This window comes from Trichechus manatus, unplaced genomic scaffold, assembly GCF_000243295.1.
Source record: "Trichechus manatus latirostris isolate Lorelei unplaced genomic scaffold, TriManLat1.0 scaffold00027, whole genome shotgun sequence".
In the NCBI taxonomy this organism is placed as follows: domain Eukaryota; kingdom Metazoa; phylum Chordata; class Mammalia; order Sirenia; family Trichechidae; genus Trichechus; species Trichechus manatus.
This window is the reverse complement of record NW_004443963.1, coordinates 4,946,125-4,964,138: the sequence shown is the minus strand read 5'-3', so window position 1 is coordinate 4,964,138 and position 18,014 is coordinate 4,946,125. Positions and strand designations below refer to the sequence as shown.

Here is an 18,014-nt window from a genome sequence, read left to right as displayed (position 1 = left end):
GGCTGTCAGAGCCTACAGCCAGCTACCTGTGGAGTGTCAAGTAAATATTCCCAACTCCTTTGAATGCCTCTGGTATGGTACAGTGATTGCGCCAATGACCCTGGTTCTCCCCTGTGCCTGTATTCTTGCCCTTTGCCATGTCACTCTGGGGGCCTCCCACTTTGACTCTATGCTTGGCCATACGACCTGTTGGGCCAGCAGCATGTTAACAAACATGAGCATACAGAGGCTTGAAGAGCGCTGGTGGGACTGGGCTTGCTCTCACTGCTCTTGTTCTCTGCTGGCATCACCATAAGAACGTGCCCAGGCTAGCCTGCTGGAGAATGAGAGCCCGGTGGAGCAGGGCCCCAGTGGACGCCAGCCTAGATCAGCTGCCGGCCAGCTAATTCAGACCTGTGAATGTGCTCTGCCAAGACCAGAACTTTCCAGCTTCTCTGCAGACTTCTGAGCTCAATAAATGTGTAGCCACTGAGTTTTGGGGTGACTTATGACATAGCAGGAGCCCTGGTGGCACAGTAGTTAAAGCTGTTAACCAAAAGGTCAGCAGTTTGGACCCAGCAGCCACTCTGTGGGAGAAATATGCAGCAGTCTGCTTCCATAAAGATTTATAGCCTTGGAAACCCTATGGGGCAGTTCTACTGTCCTATAGGGTGGCTATGAGTTGGAATTGACTTGATGGCAGTGGGCTTGTTTTTTTTTCTGTTTTTTGTTTTTGTGACACAGCATTATTGTGAGAATAGATAACCAATACTATTGAGAAGCACTAGTCTGAAGCAGGCACACAGACCTGGACTGAAAAGCACTAGGGGCTCTGCTCACCTCATTTTCCCCCAGTCCGCTGTTCTGTGGTACGAAGAGGGTGCTGCGGATCGACAGGTCAGTCAGATGTTTCAGAAACGCCTGGCCTCTGGCAGAGCTGTTGGAATAGGCCAGCACTTCCTGGGGAGAGGAAGGAAGTCATCTATCAGCTGAGCCAGCCGGCCCAGGGCCTGGAGCGCGAGGGCTGGGGTGGCTGGAGAGGGTCGCAGGCTGTTACCCATCTGGGAATATTCCTGATGTCAGTTTCTCCTGAGTGCCCCTTGGGTGAGCTTTAGGAGGTCTTTTCCTTTTGTCAACTAATCCTGTGTCCTAAGTCATAGCCACATCACAGACTATTCTCAGCACAGCAGCAGGAGCTGTCCTTTGAAACTTAAGTCAAATCTTGAGTCTCCTTTTCTCAAAACTCTGCAGTGGCCCCATTTCACTCAGAAGAAAAGTAAAAATCCTTACAGTGGCCCACGAGGCCCCAACCATCTGCCACTGTTGCTCCTCTGAGCCCACACCCACCTGTCGTCTCTCTCACTCTGATCCAGACACACTGGCTTCCTTGCTGTTCCGCAAAATTGGCCTGGGTATACTTGCCTTATGTCCTTTGCCTGGCTATTCCTTCCGCCTAGAATGTTCTTCTTCCAAATTTAAATGGTGAACTTCCTCCCCTCTGTTCCCACTTTGCTCAAATATCATCTTCTCACTAAGGCCTTCCCTCATCACTCTGCAAAATTGGAACCCTGCAGGGCCCTTCCCCTTGTCACTCTACCCCACCCCACTCTACTTTTTATTTTCTCACAGCATTCAGTCTGTCCCTAGATACTGCAAATGGTTAATGTACTTAGGTGCAAACTGAAAGGTTGGAAGTTCAAGTACACTCAGAGGTGCCTCAAAAGAAAGGCCTGGTGATTATTTCTGAAAAATTAGCCACTGAAAACCCTATGGAGCCCAGTTCTACTCTGACACACATGGGAACACCATGAGTTGGAGTCTACTCCATGGTAACTGGTTACTGGTTAGCAGTCTACCGTTTACTTGTTTATTCTGCTTATTGTATGTTGGTCTGTTTTGTTCACTGAAGTACCCCAGGCACATAGTAAGTGCTCAATAAAATTCGTTGAACAAATTTTAAGACATTGCACTACTCAGTCTAACTTTGTCATTTTGCTGACAGGGCCACTGAGGCCCAGAGAAGTTAAGTAATTTGCTGAAGGGCACTTAGCCAGTGTGCTTTGTTCTGGCACTGTCTTTTTTCTGAAATGTCATCACAAGCCAAGCTCCCATGCAGCAGAAATGTTGATTTGGGTGTTTATCTTTAGTGTATTCACGGTTACCATGATTTTTAGAGTGGTTAGATGGATACTTCAGGCTGTGGATGGAGACTCACCATTTTGGGGTCATTTTGGTCTAACTTCTGCCTTGTTCCCGCAAGCCCTATGCTCATGCCCAGCCCTGTCTCCTCCTGAGGTCATGATTGTCTGGTTCTGGTTGGAACCCTGGCTCAGTCACTTTGTTCTCCACCATAATGGGTGAGAAGTGTCTGGTGCCAGGCATCCTGAGCTTAAGTTTATCTCCAGGTTGTCAGGCTGTATCCTTGACCCTGCTAAGCCTCAGTTTCCTAATCTATAAAATGGGTTGTGTGAGGATTTACTCCTTTTAACAAGTATTTATTGAGCACCTGCTATGTGCCAGCCACTGTTTGAGGTGCCAGGGATGCAATGGTGATGAAGGCAGAGAAAATCTTAACCTCGCCACGCTTATATTCTGTGGGTTGAATGAAATGAGTTTGAATGAAAAGAGTCAATATAATGCCCAAGGCAAAGTAAATGCTCCAGAAACGTGATTGCTGTTGATATTATTACTAGCTCAGTCCTTTGCTCAATCAACACCAAATCCTTCTCCAAATGGGGTTCTGTCTTAATTGTGCATAACCTTGAAGATATTGAAGTGACTTTAAGTGCAGTGCAAAATGCAAATTGGTTATGTGTTGATAACCTGGCTCTGAGAGTGATCACCCAGCAGACTTAGTTAAGTGTGCCCATCCTGACCATTCACCATGAAGACAACAGAGCATCTCATTCCTGCAGACCAGACTCTCAAACTGCTCTAGATGCAGAAATACTAACATTAGCTAACACCAATACAGAATTTTCCATGTGCTGGCCACAGGTTTCAGTGCTTTACAAATATTAACTCACTTAATTATCACAATGAGTCTGCGAGGTTAGTGCTATTATCATTCCCATTTTACAGATGAGGAAACTGAAGTTGAGAGAGGAAGTAACTTGCTTAATGCCAGGCATTGGTCTAAGTGCTTTAAGAATATTAACTCATTTAATTCTCATGACCACCCTAGGACGTTGGTGCTATCATCATTCCCATTTTACAAATGAGGAAACTGAGGCCCAGAGAGGGCAAGTAACTTATTTACAGTTACGCAACAGCAAACCCAAACTTCAAATTCAGAGGATGTGGTGCAGCGCCCATGCCCTTAACTACTACCATGAGCCTTTGTTTCCTTCCAAGGACTTGCCCCTCTAATGTTGTTGTTATTAACTGCTGTTGAGTTGGCCCCCAACTCATGGCAACCCCATGCACAACAGAACAAATTGCTGCCGGGTCCTGCACCATCCCCATGAATAGTTGTGAATTGGAACATTGTGATCCATAGGGTTTTCACTGGCTGATTTTCCCAAGTAGATCACCAGGCCTTTCTTCCTGCTCTGTGTTAGTTTGGAAGCTCCACTGAAACCTGTTCAGTTTCATAGCAACATGCTATGACAGATAGGTGGTGGCTGCACATGAGGAGCATTGGCTGGGAATCGAATCTGAGTCTCCTGCATGGAAGGTGAGAATGCTACTACTGAACCACTAATGTGCTTCTAATACCTACCATTTAATACCTGCTTTGATGCAACCCTTGCCCAAGGAGAAACCAAGCAGACTTGGTACATACCGTCAGGAAGTTTTTGAGTGAGGGGAAGGACATCAGGACCTGCAGCAGGTTCCCACTGCACGAGAAACCATCTCCCACGTAGCCCACCTTGCAGGTGCAGTTCACATCTGGAGGGCAGAAGCACACAGAGTTCCATCCCCAGTGAGGTGGGGCCTGGGCTGCCCCTGCTCACCCTTGGAGATTGGCTGGTCTGGCTGTGGATCGAGCAGAAACTGCATGGCCTGGACCTGAAGTGCAGCTGGGATAGTTACCTTTCATCCGGTAGCAGAAGACGTCCCACATTTCACTCTTGTTGGTTCTTGTTCCATAGTCTATTATCCCAACAATGCCAGAGCCACAGTTCTGGGAGGCATAGGCTGTGGGGTAGGCAACGCGCCCCGTCTCCAGCCAGCCTGCTGAACAGAGGTGGTATTTGGCCTGCGGAGGCACAGACATGGCCACGGGTCAGTTGCAATTTCATATTTGTATACATGGTAGGTGCTCCTTAAATTTTTGTTGACTGAGCCATTGGATGCATGAAAGTGCTGCCCTCTCTTTCTGTAGGTGCTTGAGTCCTTCATACTCATTTCCTTTCTCTCTGCTCTAGAGAAAGGATTTGCTATCAACCACTACCCATAGGTTCAGATTCTTCTGCTTATGGATTGATAGAACTCTAATTGATCATTGTTATGGATTGAATTGTGTCCCCCGCAAAGTATGTGTTGGAATCTGCCTTCGTTATGTAGTGCTGCTATAACAGAAGTACCACAAGTGGATGGCTTTAACAAAGAGAAATATATTCTCTCACAGTCTAGTAGGCTAGAAGTCCGAATTCAGGGCACCAGCTCCAGGGAAAAGCTTTCTCTGTCAACAAGGACATCAATCTTCTTCTGGTCTAGGAGCTTCTTAGTGCAGGAACCTCAGGTCCAAAGGATGTGCTTTGCTCCCAGCACTGCTTTCTTGGTGGTATGAGGGCCTCTATCTTTCTGCTTGCTTCTCTCTTTTATATCTTGAAAGAGATTGATTTAAGACACAACCTCATCTTGTAGATTGAGTCCTGCCTCATTAACATAACTGCTGCTAATCCCACTTTATTAACATCATAGAGGTAGGATTTACAATGCATCGGAAAATCACATCAATTGACAAAATGGTGCACAGTCACATAATACTGAGGATCACAGTCTAGCCAAGTTGACCCACATTTTTGGGGAACACAATTCAATCTATGACAGAATCCTAACCCCTGTACTTGCGGATGTACTCCTCCTGTTTGGAAATAGAATCTTCTTTATCATGTTAATTAGGTCATGTTAATTAAGTAGCGTGTGTTCTGAATCTAATCACTTCTGAGTTATAAGGAGAGCACATTAGTCGTAGACACATGCACACATGGGGGAAGACAGATGCCAAGGTGAGGATCATCAGTGAACCAAGGAATGTCCGAGGCTACCGCTAAGGAAGGAACTGGCGTGGCCGAGACTCTAATTTGGACTTTAAGCCTTCAGAACTGTGAGAAAATAAATTTCTGTGTTTTAAAGCCACCCGCTTGTGGTATTTGTGTTAGAGCAGCATGAGGCATCTAAGACAGTGGCTTCTGCTTTTAGGAGCTAAGAGAGTAGCCCAGGCCAGAGGCCATTTCCTACCGGGCTGTGGCTGTGAGCTGGGGCAATCCCCATTACTCCCTTCTCAGCTCCTCTAGCCACAGGGAGCTCCAGCTATTCCAGAGAAACTCCGCTGCTTGGTGGGTTCAGGGAGACCCTGGGCTTGGGATTATTGACCTCTCTCTGGTTTCCAGCTGTGTGGTGTACACTTCCAGGCTCTGCCTTGGCAGCTGAGAGTCACAGTTAAGAACAGACTTTTGGCGTCAGAGCAGCATTTGAATACTGGATCTGCCACCTCTTGGCTGGTAACATAGGGCATGGTGCTCAACCTTTCAGAGCCTTGGTTTTCCTATCTGTAAAATGGAAATAGTGACACCTACTTCTCAGGGAAGGCACCCAAATGGTGCAATGGTTAAGCACTAAGCTGCTCACTGAAAGTTTGGCGGTTCAAACCCACCCAGTGGCTTCGTGGGAGAAAGACCTGCAATTTGCTTTACTAAAGATTACAGCCAAGAAAATCCTATGGGTTAGTTCTACTGTGTCACACGGGGTTACTATGATTTAGAATTGACTCGACAGTACCCAACAACAATAACAACGACTTCCCAAGATGTGATAAGGATAGACAGAAATATCAACAAAGTGCCTGGTATGGCGCCTGACACACAGTAAACAAAACAAAACAAAAAAACAACCAGTTGCCATCAAGTTGATTCTGACTCATAGTGACCCCATGTGTGTCAGAATAGAACTGCTCCACAAGGTTTTCATGGCTGTGACCTTTTGAAAGCAGATTGCCAGGCCTTTCTTCTGAGGCGCCTCTGGCTGGGTTCAAACCGCCAAACTTTCGGTTAGTAGCTGAGCGCTTAACTGTTTGCACCACCCAGGGACCTCTGACATGTAGTACAAACCAAAAACCAAACCCGTTGCTGTTGAGTTGATTCTGACTCCTAGCGACCCTATAGGACAGAACAGAACTGCCCCATAGGGTTTCCAAGGAGCGGCTGGTGGATTTGCACTGCTGACCTTTTGGTTAGCCGCTGAACTCTTAACCACTGCACCACCAGGGCTCCTGACGCATAGCAGACACCTAATAAATGGACCTGATGAATTGTTATTGCTCCAGGAGTTCCCTGCACTCCCCTTGGAGAAGGCAACAGCCTACGTCTCCTATCTCAAGAAGAGGCTGCACCTCATCCCCTGCATACCCTGCCCCCAGACCCTGACTGCGTGGTGCCCACTAGCGGAGGACGCACCTTCTGGGCGTAGGAGAGCTGGTTGTAGGTTGCTATGGTTGCAGCTTCATTGATACAGGCCTCTTTGGCTTTGTCAAAGGTCAGCTTGTATTGGCCGAGCGGGGAGCGTAAGTGGAACACTCCAACTGTGGTATCTAGAAGAGGAAGGAGAAAAATCGCCCAGGTCAGTGGGCCTGGCTGGCAGTGCTTGCAGCATTGGCAGCCCAGCAAAGGCATTCTGAAGAACTTTCAAAACTGAAGGTCGGCTGTATCCAGGGTGTCTTGGAAGCCATTTCCCGTTTGGAGATAAGCTGAAGCACATCATTTAAAACAGGTATTTCTTTTCGAATTATAAAATGATCACACATTCATTGTAGATATCTGGGCAATACGGAAAAGTAAAAAAGAAATAAACAAAAATTACCTATAATCCTCTTGTCCAGAAATAATCATTACTCCATGGCTAACATTTTGGTGTACTTCCTTCAAGAATTTTTACTTTACTTATTTTTTGTAACTTTTATTTTGATATAATTTCATATTCTTCTATGCTTTTACATGATATGTATATCAATACATCTATATTTATATCAATGTCTATATCTATATATATCATGTAAAGAATATATATTGTGTAAATGAACATATATATCGTGTAGATGAATATATATATAGTGTAAATGAATATATATATCATGTAAATGAATATATGTGTATACACACATATACATATATATCTTGGTACCCATTGCTGTTGAGTCAATTCCGACTCATAGAGACCCCATAGGATTTCCAAGGCGTAGATCTCGATGGCGCAGACTGCCACATGTTTTTCCCACAGAGCCTCTGGTGTTTTGTAGCATACCGAATATATAGTTTTTAGAAATATTCTTCCAAACCTAACGTTAAATCAAGATCATTTTCCAATATTATAAATTTTATTTGGCAACATGATTTTTCCCCCCAATACTTATAATTGAATAATATTTGTGAACTTTACAACCTTGAGAACAACACATCAAAGGAGTTTTTACCAAGGACTGTGTGTTTTCTGATTACCACTGTGCCTTAAAACAAAGTTTTATAGCCATTTCCCAGCTAAGATGTTGGAACATTTTTGTTGTTTTTTCATAATGATATTTTTCTAACCAGACAATTGAGTTCAGAGTACAGAGATTCATCCCAAACAGCAACTAACTATAGACCCTCTCTGGATACTTTACATCACCTTGAACACAGAATACCACCAGCTAACAACTGGCATAACACAGTTTATAAAGAAAATGTTCTACATTCTATCTTGATGAGTAGCGTCTGGGGTCTTAAAAGCCTGTGAGCAGCCACTTAAGATACTCCACTGGTCTCACCCCTTCGGGAGCAAGGGAGAAGGAAAAAAAACAAGATACAAGGGAAAGATTGGTCCAAACGACTAATGGACCACAAGTACCACGACCTCCACCAGACTGAGTCCAGTACAACTAGATGGTGCCCGGCTACCACCACTGACTCCTCTGACAAGGATCACAACAGAGGGTCCCAGACAGAGCTGGAGCAAATGTAGAACAAAATTCTAACTCACAAAAAAAGACCAGACTTACTGGCCTGACAGACTGGAGAAACGCCAAGAGTATGGCCCCTGGACACCCTTTTAGCTCAGTAATGAAGTCACTCCCGAGGTTCACTATTCAGCCAAAGATTAGACAGCTGCATAAAACAAAACGAGACTAATGGGGCACAACAATTCAGGGACAAGGACTAGAAGGCAGGAGGACAGGAAAGCTGGTAATATGGAACCCAAGGTCGAGAAGGGACAGTGTTGACATGTCATAGGGTTGTTAACCATTGTCATAAAACAATATGTGTACTAACTGCTTAATGAGAAACTATTTGTTCGGTAAACCTTCATCTAAAGTACAATTAAAAAAAAAGAAAAGAAAAAATAAAAACCTACTAAGAAAAAAGAATACCACCAGCTAAGCTCTTCAGTCTTCCGCTGGTCTTCCCTCCCCATCTGCTTTAGCCCAGCACTGGCGCTGGGTTTGGTGTTCCAGGATGGAAACCTTACGTTGGTTTCGATCCCGTCTCTTTCTTCACTCTCTGTCCACTGTGTGCCCTTTTCTCCCTTGTCTCACTCTTTTTCCCAGTAGAGACCCTGTTACCTTGGGACCACAGCCTTGGTATCACTCTGTCCTCCTCATTGCCTTGTCCTTCTCAGCTGACCCTTGATAATTCTCACGTCGGTCCAGTCTGTCGCCACCACAGAAATACTTTGCTGCTCTGTGCTTTGTTGTTGTTAGTTGCCATTGGAATCCCACCCAGAGGCGCTTCTGTGCTTAGCCCAATTCAAACATCCTTCAAGACTCCACCACAGTCCCAGACCTGTATTATGCTTCTCTGAAGACTCCCTCCCTTACCTCTCCTAGAGACCTTTCCCTTCGCTGAGCCGTTCTGGCTCTCTTGTCTCAGCTGCATCATCAGCACATACATACATTGCTGTCTTCTGTCATATTGCTTTCTTTTCCTTTTCTTTTTAATTTAACAAAGTCCCTCAACTCCATTGGGAATCTCCTTGTGATAAGAGACAAAGGCTTCTGTATCCAGTGTGTTTTCCCCTCTTCCCCAAAGGGATTTGAGGTATCTCAGGACTTGGTACATAATAGGTGTTAAGTCAATAGTTGTTGAGATAGATAAAAACTGGCCAGCAAAATTACTGTGTCTGTAAAACAAACGCAACCCCACCCCCAACCCCACCCCAACCAGAGATAACCAATAAATACTGATCACTTTCTGAACCACTGAAGTCCCTTCTTGTTCTGGTTCAAAACTATGTTTGTGGGTCCTTTCAGATTTTTCTCTATCAGGTTTCAAGATGTCCTATTGCCTGTACCTCTGCACTTACTAAGGAGCCCACCTGGTACAGTGGTTAAGTGCTTGTCTGCTAACCGAAAGGTCAGTGGTTTGAACCCACCAGCTATTCTGTAGGAGAAAGATGTGGTGGTCTGCTTCTGTAAAGATTACATCCTTGGAAACCCTATGAGGCAGTTTTACTTTGTCCTATAGGATCTCTGGAGCGCTGGTGGCATAGTGGTTAAGAGCTCCGCTGCTAACTAAAAGGTCAACGGTTTGACTGCTCCAGCCGCTCCTTGGAAACGCTGTGGGGCAGTTCTACTCTGTCCTATGGGGTAGCTATGAGTTGGCATCAACTCGATGGCAGTGGGTTTGGTTTTTTTGTTTTATAGGGTCTCTGTGAGTTGGAATCGACTCAACGGCAACGAGTTTTCTGCACTTGCTACTTGGGGTTTTATTTTTTTAATCTGATTTTGTGTTATGATTCTTAGTTTTATTATACCCATTGGTTTATTATAAGCCACTGAAATCATTCTTAGAATTAATTGGGGCATATGCCAACCAATGTGCTACTACTAATACAACTGCTAAGAAATTGCTTCTGCAAGTGGCAGACACCTCCTCATTGTTATTTAATACCCTAAACTGTGCTTCTTAGATTTAATTCCAGTCAATGGTTATAAGAGTTACTAAGCAACTTGGGAAAACCAAGCATCAGGAAGATTCGGGATAGAAAACCTTTGAGCCCCCTCCTGGTCTTAAAACTCAAGATCCAATTCTGAGTTTACCCTGCCCTTCTGCTAGCAGAGGCCCACTGCCTCCATTGGCTCCTGGGCAGTGCATGGGCTGTTTGGGTCCTGCTTTTTCCTTTCTCTGGCACAGGTCCGTTCCCCAGGCCTGAAGACCACAGTGTCGGGGCCAGTTGCACCTAGCCACACTGACCCTGGAAATGGAGGTCGGCACAGTCGGCATCCGCGTGGCACTGCCCATTGTCCTGTAAGCAGCGGTCAATGGGCAGCTGCTCTGGCTCACAGTTCAGCCCGTCTCCCACGTAGTGACTTTTACATTCACACTTGCGCTTGCCCTGTTGGGGAGAGAGTGGGAAAGGATGAAAGAAGCCCCTTCTCTAGGACCTCAGGACTCCCAAGTGCTCTGGGGACCACCCCCCAGCAAAGCAGGACCAAGAATGCATGCTTCTCCTTCCAGAGGAACTGCTCTGTCCTGCTTTTGTATGGGCTTATGATGAAATATTGTCACCCTTTACATCTCAGCTCAAATATCCCCTCCTCAGAGGGCCTTCCCTGCCACCCTAAATAAAGTGGCCCTCCCAGTTCCTCCTATCACATTGGCCTGATTTATGTACATCATAGCTGTCCACGGTGTGAAAGTGTCTTCCTGTGCATTGATTTCTGTACTAAGCATTGCCCTCCTCCCTCCACTTGTACACCTGTTAAACCCGTTGCAATCGAGTTGATTCTGACTCGTAGCAACCCTATAGGACATAGTAGAACTGCCCCATGGGGCTTCCAAGGTTCTAATCTTTACATAAGCAGACTGCCACATTTTTCTCCTGTGGAGTGGCTGGTGGGTTTGAATCACCAACCTTTCAGTTAGCAGCGGAGTGCTTTAACCACTGCACCGCCAGGGCTCCTTCTACTTGTACACAGGCTCCAGAAAATCAGGGACTGTGTTTGTCTTTTTAACTGCTGTACCCCTGACACCTACAGTAGCACACAGTGGGTATTCAACAACCATTTGTTGAATTAATACACATTACCATTGAGTCGATTCCAACTCACAGCGGCCCTACAGGACAGAGTAGAATTGACCCATAGGGTTTCCAAGGACTTGCTGGTGGGTTTGAACTGCCAACCATTTGGTTAGCAGCTGGGCTCTTAACCACTGTGCCACCAGGGCTCTAATATTCTCCTCACAACAACCTTCTGAGGTCTGCATTATTATATGCCACTTTTGTGGTTAAGAGCTTAGCTGCCAGCCAAAAGGTCGGCAGTTCGAATCCACCAGCCGCTCCTTGGAAACCTTATGGGGGCAGTTCTACCCTGTCCTATGGGCTTGCTATGAGTCAGAATTGACTTGACGGCAACAGGTTTGGTTTTTTTGGTTTTACAGATGAGGAAGCCTTAGGCTGAGAGAGATGAAGTAACCAGCCCAGGACCACAGAGCTTTTAAGCCTAGGAGCTAAGACTCAAAGTCTGTCTGACTTCAAGTCCATGCTTGCAACCATAATGGACATTATCTTCCACAGTCTTCTCTCCTCCACCAGATAAACAGAACATTGATTCCATCCTAAAAAGACTTGGGTGATTGCCCAAACTGGCACTTTTCATGCCATTTCCCAACAACTTTTCATTTTAATAAACTTTATTTTGGAATAATTTTAGATGTATAGAAAAGTGCAAAGATAGCACAGAGAGCTCACCCAGTTTCCTCTAATGTCAACATCTTATGTGACCATGGCACATTTATCCAAACTAAGACATTAACATTGGTCCACTACTATTGACTAAACAATGGATTTTATTTGGACTTCACCAATTTTTCCACTAATGTCCTTTTTCTGTCCAGGATACCACCTTGCATTTAGCCCTCCAACTTTTAACAAGAAATAGACTGAGATGCAAAGAAAGCTTAGGAAGAGGGTGAATGGCGAGCAGGACCCCAGACAGGTGGAGAAGCAAGGCTGAGTGAAGCCCAAGAAGATGCTCCTAAATTCCCCTGGGAAGGAGTGACTCACCGGGCCAGTCATCTTGCAGATGGCGTGCTCGTGACAGCCACCATTGAGGCCATCCGCACAGGGGTCTATTGCTGTGCAGCTGCGACCGTCCCCCTTGTAGCCCTTTGGGCAGCTGCAGGAGACCTTGGTGCCCTTCTGGGAGCACTTGGCGACCTTATCACAGCCTCCATTGTTCTGTTTGCAGAAATCCACAACTGCAAGAACAGGGGTGAGAGGGCTCAATTTTCCCACATCTCTGTAACTGGGGCTTCAGACTGAGGTATGGGTCACCCCAGCACCCGTGGTGCTGGGGGAGTCAGTGGGCCCCAATGAGCTTCTTCTCCCTACACCCTGCTGCCTCTGTGCTAGCATTTGTAAACACTAATATCCTTGTGGCACCTCATAGACCAGGCCTGATGACTTCTGTCCACCTCTGCCCCTCTTTGCCACAGACCTACTCGGCTCTACTTTCGAAGTAGTTTTCAGAATAAATTTGGGTTTTTTAATGTTAGGACATTATGTGCGTGCGTGTGTGTGTTAGTGCAACATTAATTGAGCACCTTGTGAGAGAGACATTGTTACCCCCATTTTACGGATGAACAAACTGAAGCTCAGAAAGATTAACTGACTTGACAAAGGTAAAACAGGTAGTATGTGGTGGGAGTGGGATTAGTTAGGTTAGGTAGGCTCCAAAGTCCATGTTTTTCCTAGTGTTATCTCTATGACCTTTATCTTCATAATTTCCAAAATTTCAACCCAATAATAGATTAGTCCTATCCCCAGGAGTAGCTAGAAAGATACTTGCCTGCTTTTCTGCCTAAGTCATGGCAGCCACCAGAGACAGAGAGAATGAACATGATGACAGAAGCCCTCCCTCTAAGGGTGGCAGAGTAGAAAGATCAAAACTGGGTCTTTGCTGGCATTGCTTCTGGACTGCCTTGTAGCAGATTACAAACAGCTGGTATAGCAAGACCTCACTGTACTCTGTATGAGTATGTGATGGTTAATGTTATGTGTCAACTGGGCTATGATTCTCAGTGGTTTGGCAGGTGCTCTTCCATAATGTAATTCTCTTCCATTTTGTAATCTGATGTGAGCAGCCAATCAGTCAAATGGGGAGTTTCCTTGGGGGCATGGCCTACCTCCAGTATATAAATGGATATTCTGGCAAACCTCACTCTCTTTCTCAGCCCTGTACTCTTCTCATTGCCTGACCTCCGGTTCTTGGGACACAAGCCTACAGAAATCTCTGGCCTGCTGCCTGACCTGCAGATTTTGGATTCGCCAACCCCTGTGACCCTGCAACCCCATGAGCCAGCAGAGGCCTCCAGCCTGCCACCTGACCTGCAGATTTGGGGTTCGTCAGCCCCTGTGACCATGTGAGCCAGCAGAGGTTTTCAGCCTGCCACCTGACCCACGGATTTGGGACTTGCCACCCCCCACAATTACATGAGACATTTCCTTGAAGTAAATTTCTGTCTCTGTATATTTATATATACTTCACTGGCTTTGCTCCTCTAGAGAACCCAGACTAAGACAGAGTATTTATTCATGAAGAAAGTTAGGAAGGACATATAGCCAAGACTGCTAGCTTTTCCCCAATACTTATTCTTGTCCTTTTTCTACTGAATAGATTTTTAGCTGTGTTCATGGTTGCCCAGCTGAAAACTACATTTCCCAGGCTTTCTTGCACTTAGGTGTGACAAGTAATGAGGTGCTGGCCAATGGGATGGGAGCTGAAGTGATTTTTGAAACTTCTAGGTCATGTCTTTAAAGAGAAGGAGATTTGTCCCCTCCCTCTCCTCCTCTGTCCTACTGGCTGGGAAGTACTTATGGTAGTACTGGCGCCATCTTGGACCAGGGAAGTGAGTGGATGGCAGAGCAACAAGATGGAAGGAGTTTGGGTTCCTGGAAACCTTTCAAAGAAAATCTCCGTGTTAGTCCTGGATGCCTCCCTCTACACCATTATGTGAAGTAGAAATAAACGTCTACTTTGTTTATGCCACTCTTCATTTGGGTCTCTGTATAGCTGAGTCTATATCCACACTACTACAGACAGACATTGCAAACTGCTATAGATAGACAGTGGTTTTCATCAAGTGGTGAGAGTATATTTACTGTTTTTTATTTTTATACTTTAGTGCATTTTCTGAAATTTTTAAAGTAAGACTGAATGCTTGTAGAGGTAGGAGAAAAAACTATAAAATAAAGGGCATCATAGTTTACAAAGTAATTTTAAAACCATGACCCAGGAGGTGGGTAAGTCAGGCATGAGGAAACCCATTTTCAGATAAGGAAACTGAGTCTCAGAAAGGGTAGGTACTGCTGAAGTTGCCTGGACAGGAAGTAGAAGAGCTAGGATGGGACCCAGGGACCCTGACGACGTCCCCCTCCTCTCCAGCACCATGCTGCTATTTCATACACACACAAAGGGCACCCACCTGTGCATGTTATTCCGTCGCCTTCATAATTCAGGTTACACTCACATGTGTTGTTCTCCTTACAGGTGGCATGAGTAGAACAAGGAGGTGTGCACACTGAGGGCAAGACTGCAAAGAAAGTGGCTCTCATTCATCTTGCTCTTGTGGTGCGAAGAGTTGGGTCCCACTTAAGGATTTTCCCAAGTCTCTTTCTCTCACTAGCCTGCCACTATGTTTCAAAAGTCCCCCCTTGCAGCCGGAGGAAGGGAGGTTTGCCAAGGTCCCTCCCAACCTACAGACACTGAGATTCTAGAATTACTCCTTTATATTAAGCCATTATCTCTACAACATTATTAAAATTAAAATGCAAATATGTTACCTTTAGGGGCAACCAACTCAAACTTTGCACCCTAAAACTCACCCCAAAAAACCAAACCTGTTGCCATTGAGTCAATTCCGACTCATAGTGACCCTACGGGACTGAGTAGAACTGCCCTACAGAGTTGCCAAGGAGTGGTGGTGGATTCACTAGCAGGGAATAATTTGGCAGATTAGCTCTCAGGTCCTAAGGGCATGGGGTTCCAGGTGGAGATGGTTAAAGTGGATAGGAAATTCCATGGCCTTCTGAGAGTACCACCAAGCTTGGGCTAAGTGGAGCTTTGGTGATTGGATGAGCTGCAGTGTTAACATGAGTATTAGCAGGAGGTATGGGGTGTTTAGGGGAGGAGGAAGGAGGAGGTGAGAGTAGAAGGAATTGACGCTAACCATATTGGAATTCTTGAAACTTCAGGTTGCTATAAAGCCCATAGAAAGAGCCTAGTCATGCCTTTGTGAATGAAATGCCAATAATTCACTGTTGGATAATTCAACTCTCACATCTCAGACATTCCACCAGAACATAGGGCATTGGTATGAGGGCAACCTCAGAAGCCTGTCTGCTTAGTAATGATGAGGAGTCCCTGGGCTGTGCAAACGGTCCACATGCTCGGCTGCTAACCAAAAGGTTGAGGGTTTGAGTCCATCCAGAGGTGCTTCAGAAGAAAGATGCTTCCAAAAGACCAGCCATTGAAAAGCTATGGAGCACAGTTCTAATCTGACACACATGGGATCGCCAGGAGTCAGAACTGACTGAGTGGCAACTGGTGGCGGTAGTGATGATGGAGGTTACGATGATGATGTAACAATGATCATGGCAGCGACTGTTTTGTCAGAGCTCCTCTACATACACTAGGCTCTTCCAAAACATGATTTCTGGACCCTCCTAACAATCCTGCCTCCTGCAAGGTGTGTGATTTTCTTTTTACAGATGAGCAAATGAAGGCTCAGAGAGGGTGGGTTACCTAAGGTCATTCATCTAGTAAGTAGCAGAATCAGGGGTCAGATGCTGGTCTTGTGGACTCCAAAGACTGTGTGTTTCCTATTAGACCACTTGGCCTCGAGTCAGTCAACATCTGGGCCCATGGCCACGGTACAGAAGCATCACCCTGCCTGTCTTGGGATTCTTTGCCTGAGTGGGTCTTTCCATAATTGCACAGGCTGACATGCTGGTTTCACGGGTTTGTGTTAAATCTTTTCATCTAGTTTTCCTGAAAGTTGCCAAGCCTCCTGAAGCCCAAGGCCACATAGCCCAATCATCTTTTCCCCATGGAAATGGGAACACCTGCTTTATCCATTTTTTCAGGGGTTACTCAGGCCCAGAGCCTCAGTTGGATGCTCTCGGTGTGGTCTGGCAACTGACCATGCCCATGACAGACCTGTCTGAGTGTCACAGAAGCGGCCTGTCCACCCCATTTCACAGAGGCACTGCCCGGAGCCCAGGATCCCGTCATCGCACTGTCCGTGGTCAGAGCAGCCACAGGCTGGAAAGCAAAATGTGAGCAGTGATCAGCAATCAGGGATTGAAATCATGTCAGCCAGCTACTGCTCACCTGCTCGCTGTGCGTTTTCAGTGTGGGAGACTGCTTATGCCATAGTCATTCATTCATTCATTTATTCAAACATTGATAAAAACCTAAACACACAACTGTATTCAGTGCCTATTATGGGTCATACACTAGTAGGCAATGAGGTTGCCGTGGAAAACTTAATAGATAAGGTCCTTAGTCTCATGGAGCTTATAGTCTAGGAGGGAACCAGCTGTAGATCACAGAATTATAAATGCAATGAACGCTATGAATGCAGAAGGAGAGGGTGTTATGGGAGACAGAGGACAGTGATGGTTCAATGGTAGCGTTCCCGATTTCCATGCGGGAGATCCAGGTTTGATTCCCAGCCAACGCACCTCATGCGAGCCAACACCCATCAGTCAGTGGAAGCTTGTGTGTTGCTATGATGCTGAGCAGGTTTCAGTGGAGCTTCTAGGCTTAAGAAAGGCTGGGAAGAAAGGCCTGTAGATCTACTTTTGAGAATCAGCCAATGAAAACCACGGTCCTCTGGACCACGATGGTCTGATCCACAACTAATGGACCAGGCAGCATTTTGTTCCCCAATTTAACACTAAAGTCTTCAAAATATGTACCAATTCCACCATTTCTCACTACCTCCTGCACTACCACAGCTCCATTAGCTCTCACCTAGATTGCTACATTAGCTTCCCTAAAGGTCATCCTGCCCTCCAACATGTATTCTCCAAGGAGTAGCTGGAGTGCTCCTTTTCAGTCTGCTTATAACACTCCCCAGTTCACAGTTCTCCTCTGGCTGCCCATCACACTTAGAATAGACTCTGAAGACCTTTCTCTGGCCAAGAGGCTCCTACAGGATCTGGCCCCTGGAGACCTTCAGATTTCATTCCTTCCTGTCTTCCTCTTCCTTGCCCACTCTGCTTGGCCACCTGGGCCTCCTTGCTGTTCCTCACGTACCAAGCCTTCACCTGCCTCGGGGCCTTTGCACTTGTTCCTCTAGCTGATGGGAAAGCCATTCCTCAGTCCTCGCTGTCCAGTACAGTAGTCACTAACCAGTGTGGCTATTTAAATGCAAACTAGCTAAAATTAAAAAATTTCCAGTGCTCAATAGCTACATGTAGCTAGGGGCTACCATCCTGGACAGTGGAGCTGTAGAACATTTCCAGCATCGCTGAGAGTTTGATTGGACAGTGCTTCTCCCGATATCCTCTGTGAGGTCTCGACTCAAATGCTCCCTGTCTGAGGTGTCTTCTAAAACAGTGCCCCTTTTATTCTCTATCCCATTTGCTTGCATTCTTTTTTCTTTGTAACTCTTGTAATGATTTCTGTTTCTATAGTTTTTATCTGTCTCCTCCCTTTGAATGTAACCTCCTTGAGAGCTAGAATTTTTCTTTTTTTCCCTTCCACCACTTATCTCTAGAATTTAGGACAATACCAGGCTTTTAAACAAGTCACTTAACATTTTTATGCCTTGACTTCCTCATCTGTTAAGTGGGGCTAATAATAATAGTACCTGCCTCAAAGGGTTGTT

General features: G+C 45.8%; 1 protein-coding gene across 1 annotated transcript in view; it reads right to left on the bottom strand.

Moving 5' to 3' along the window:
• Window positions 1–18,014, bottom strand: part of STAB2 (stabilin 2) — a 212,782-nt gene that overhangs the window by 10,165 nt on the left and 184,603 nt on the right. Inside the window, exons 52-59 of the mRNA XM_012554793.1 lie at window positions 16,337–16,441; window positions 14,604–14,711; window positions 12,184–12,377; window positions 10,371–10,512; window positions 6,603–6,736; window positions 4,015–4,180; window positions 3,764–3,870; window positions 820–939 (exon numbers count right to left, since the gene is read on the bottom strand). Coding sequence (XP_012410247.1) covers window positions 820–939; window positions 3,764–3,870; window positions 4,015–4,180; window positions 6,603–6,736; window positions 10,371–10,512; window positions 12,184–12,377; window positions 14,604–14,711; window positions 16,337–16,441 — 1,076 coding nt within the window. The remainder of the gene's footprint in view (window positions 1–819; window positions 940–3,763; window positions 3,871–4,014; window positions 4,181–6,602; window positions 6,737–10,370; window positions 10,513–12,183; window positions 12,378–14,603; window positions 14,712–16,336; window positions 16,442–18,014) is intronic.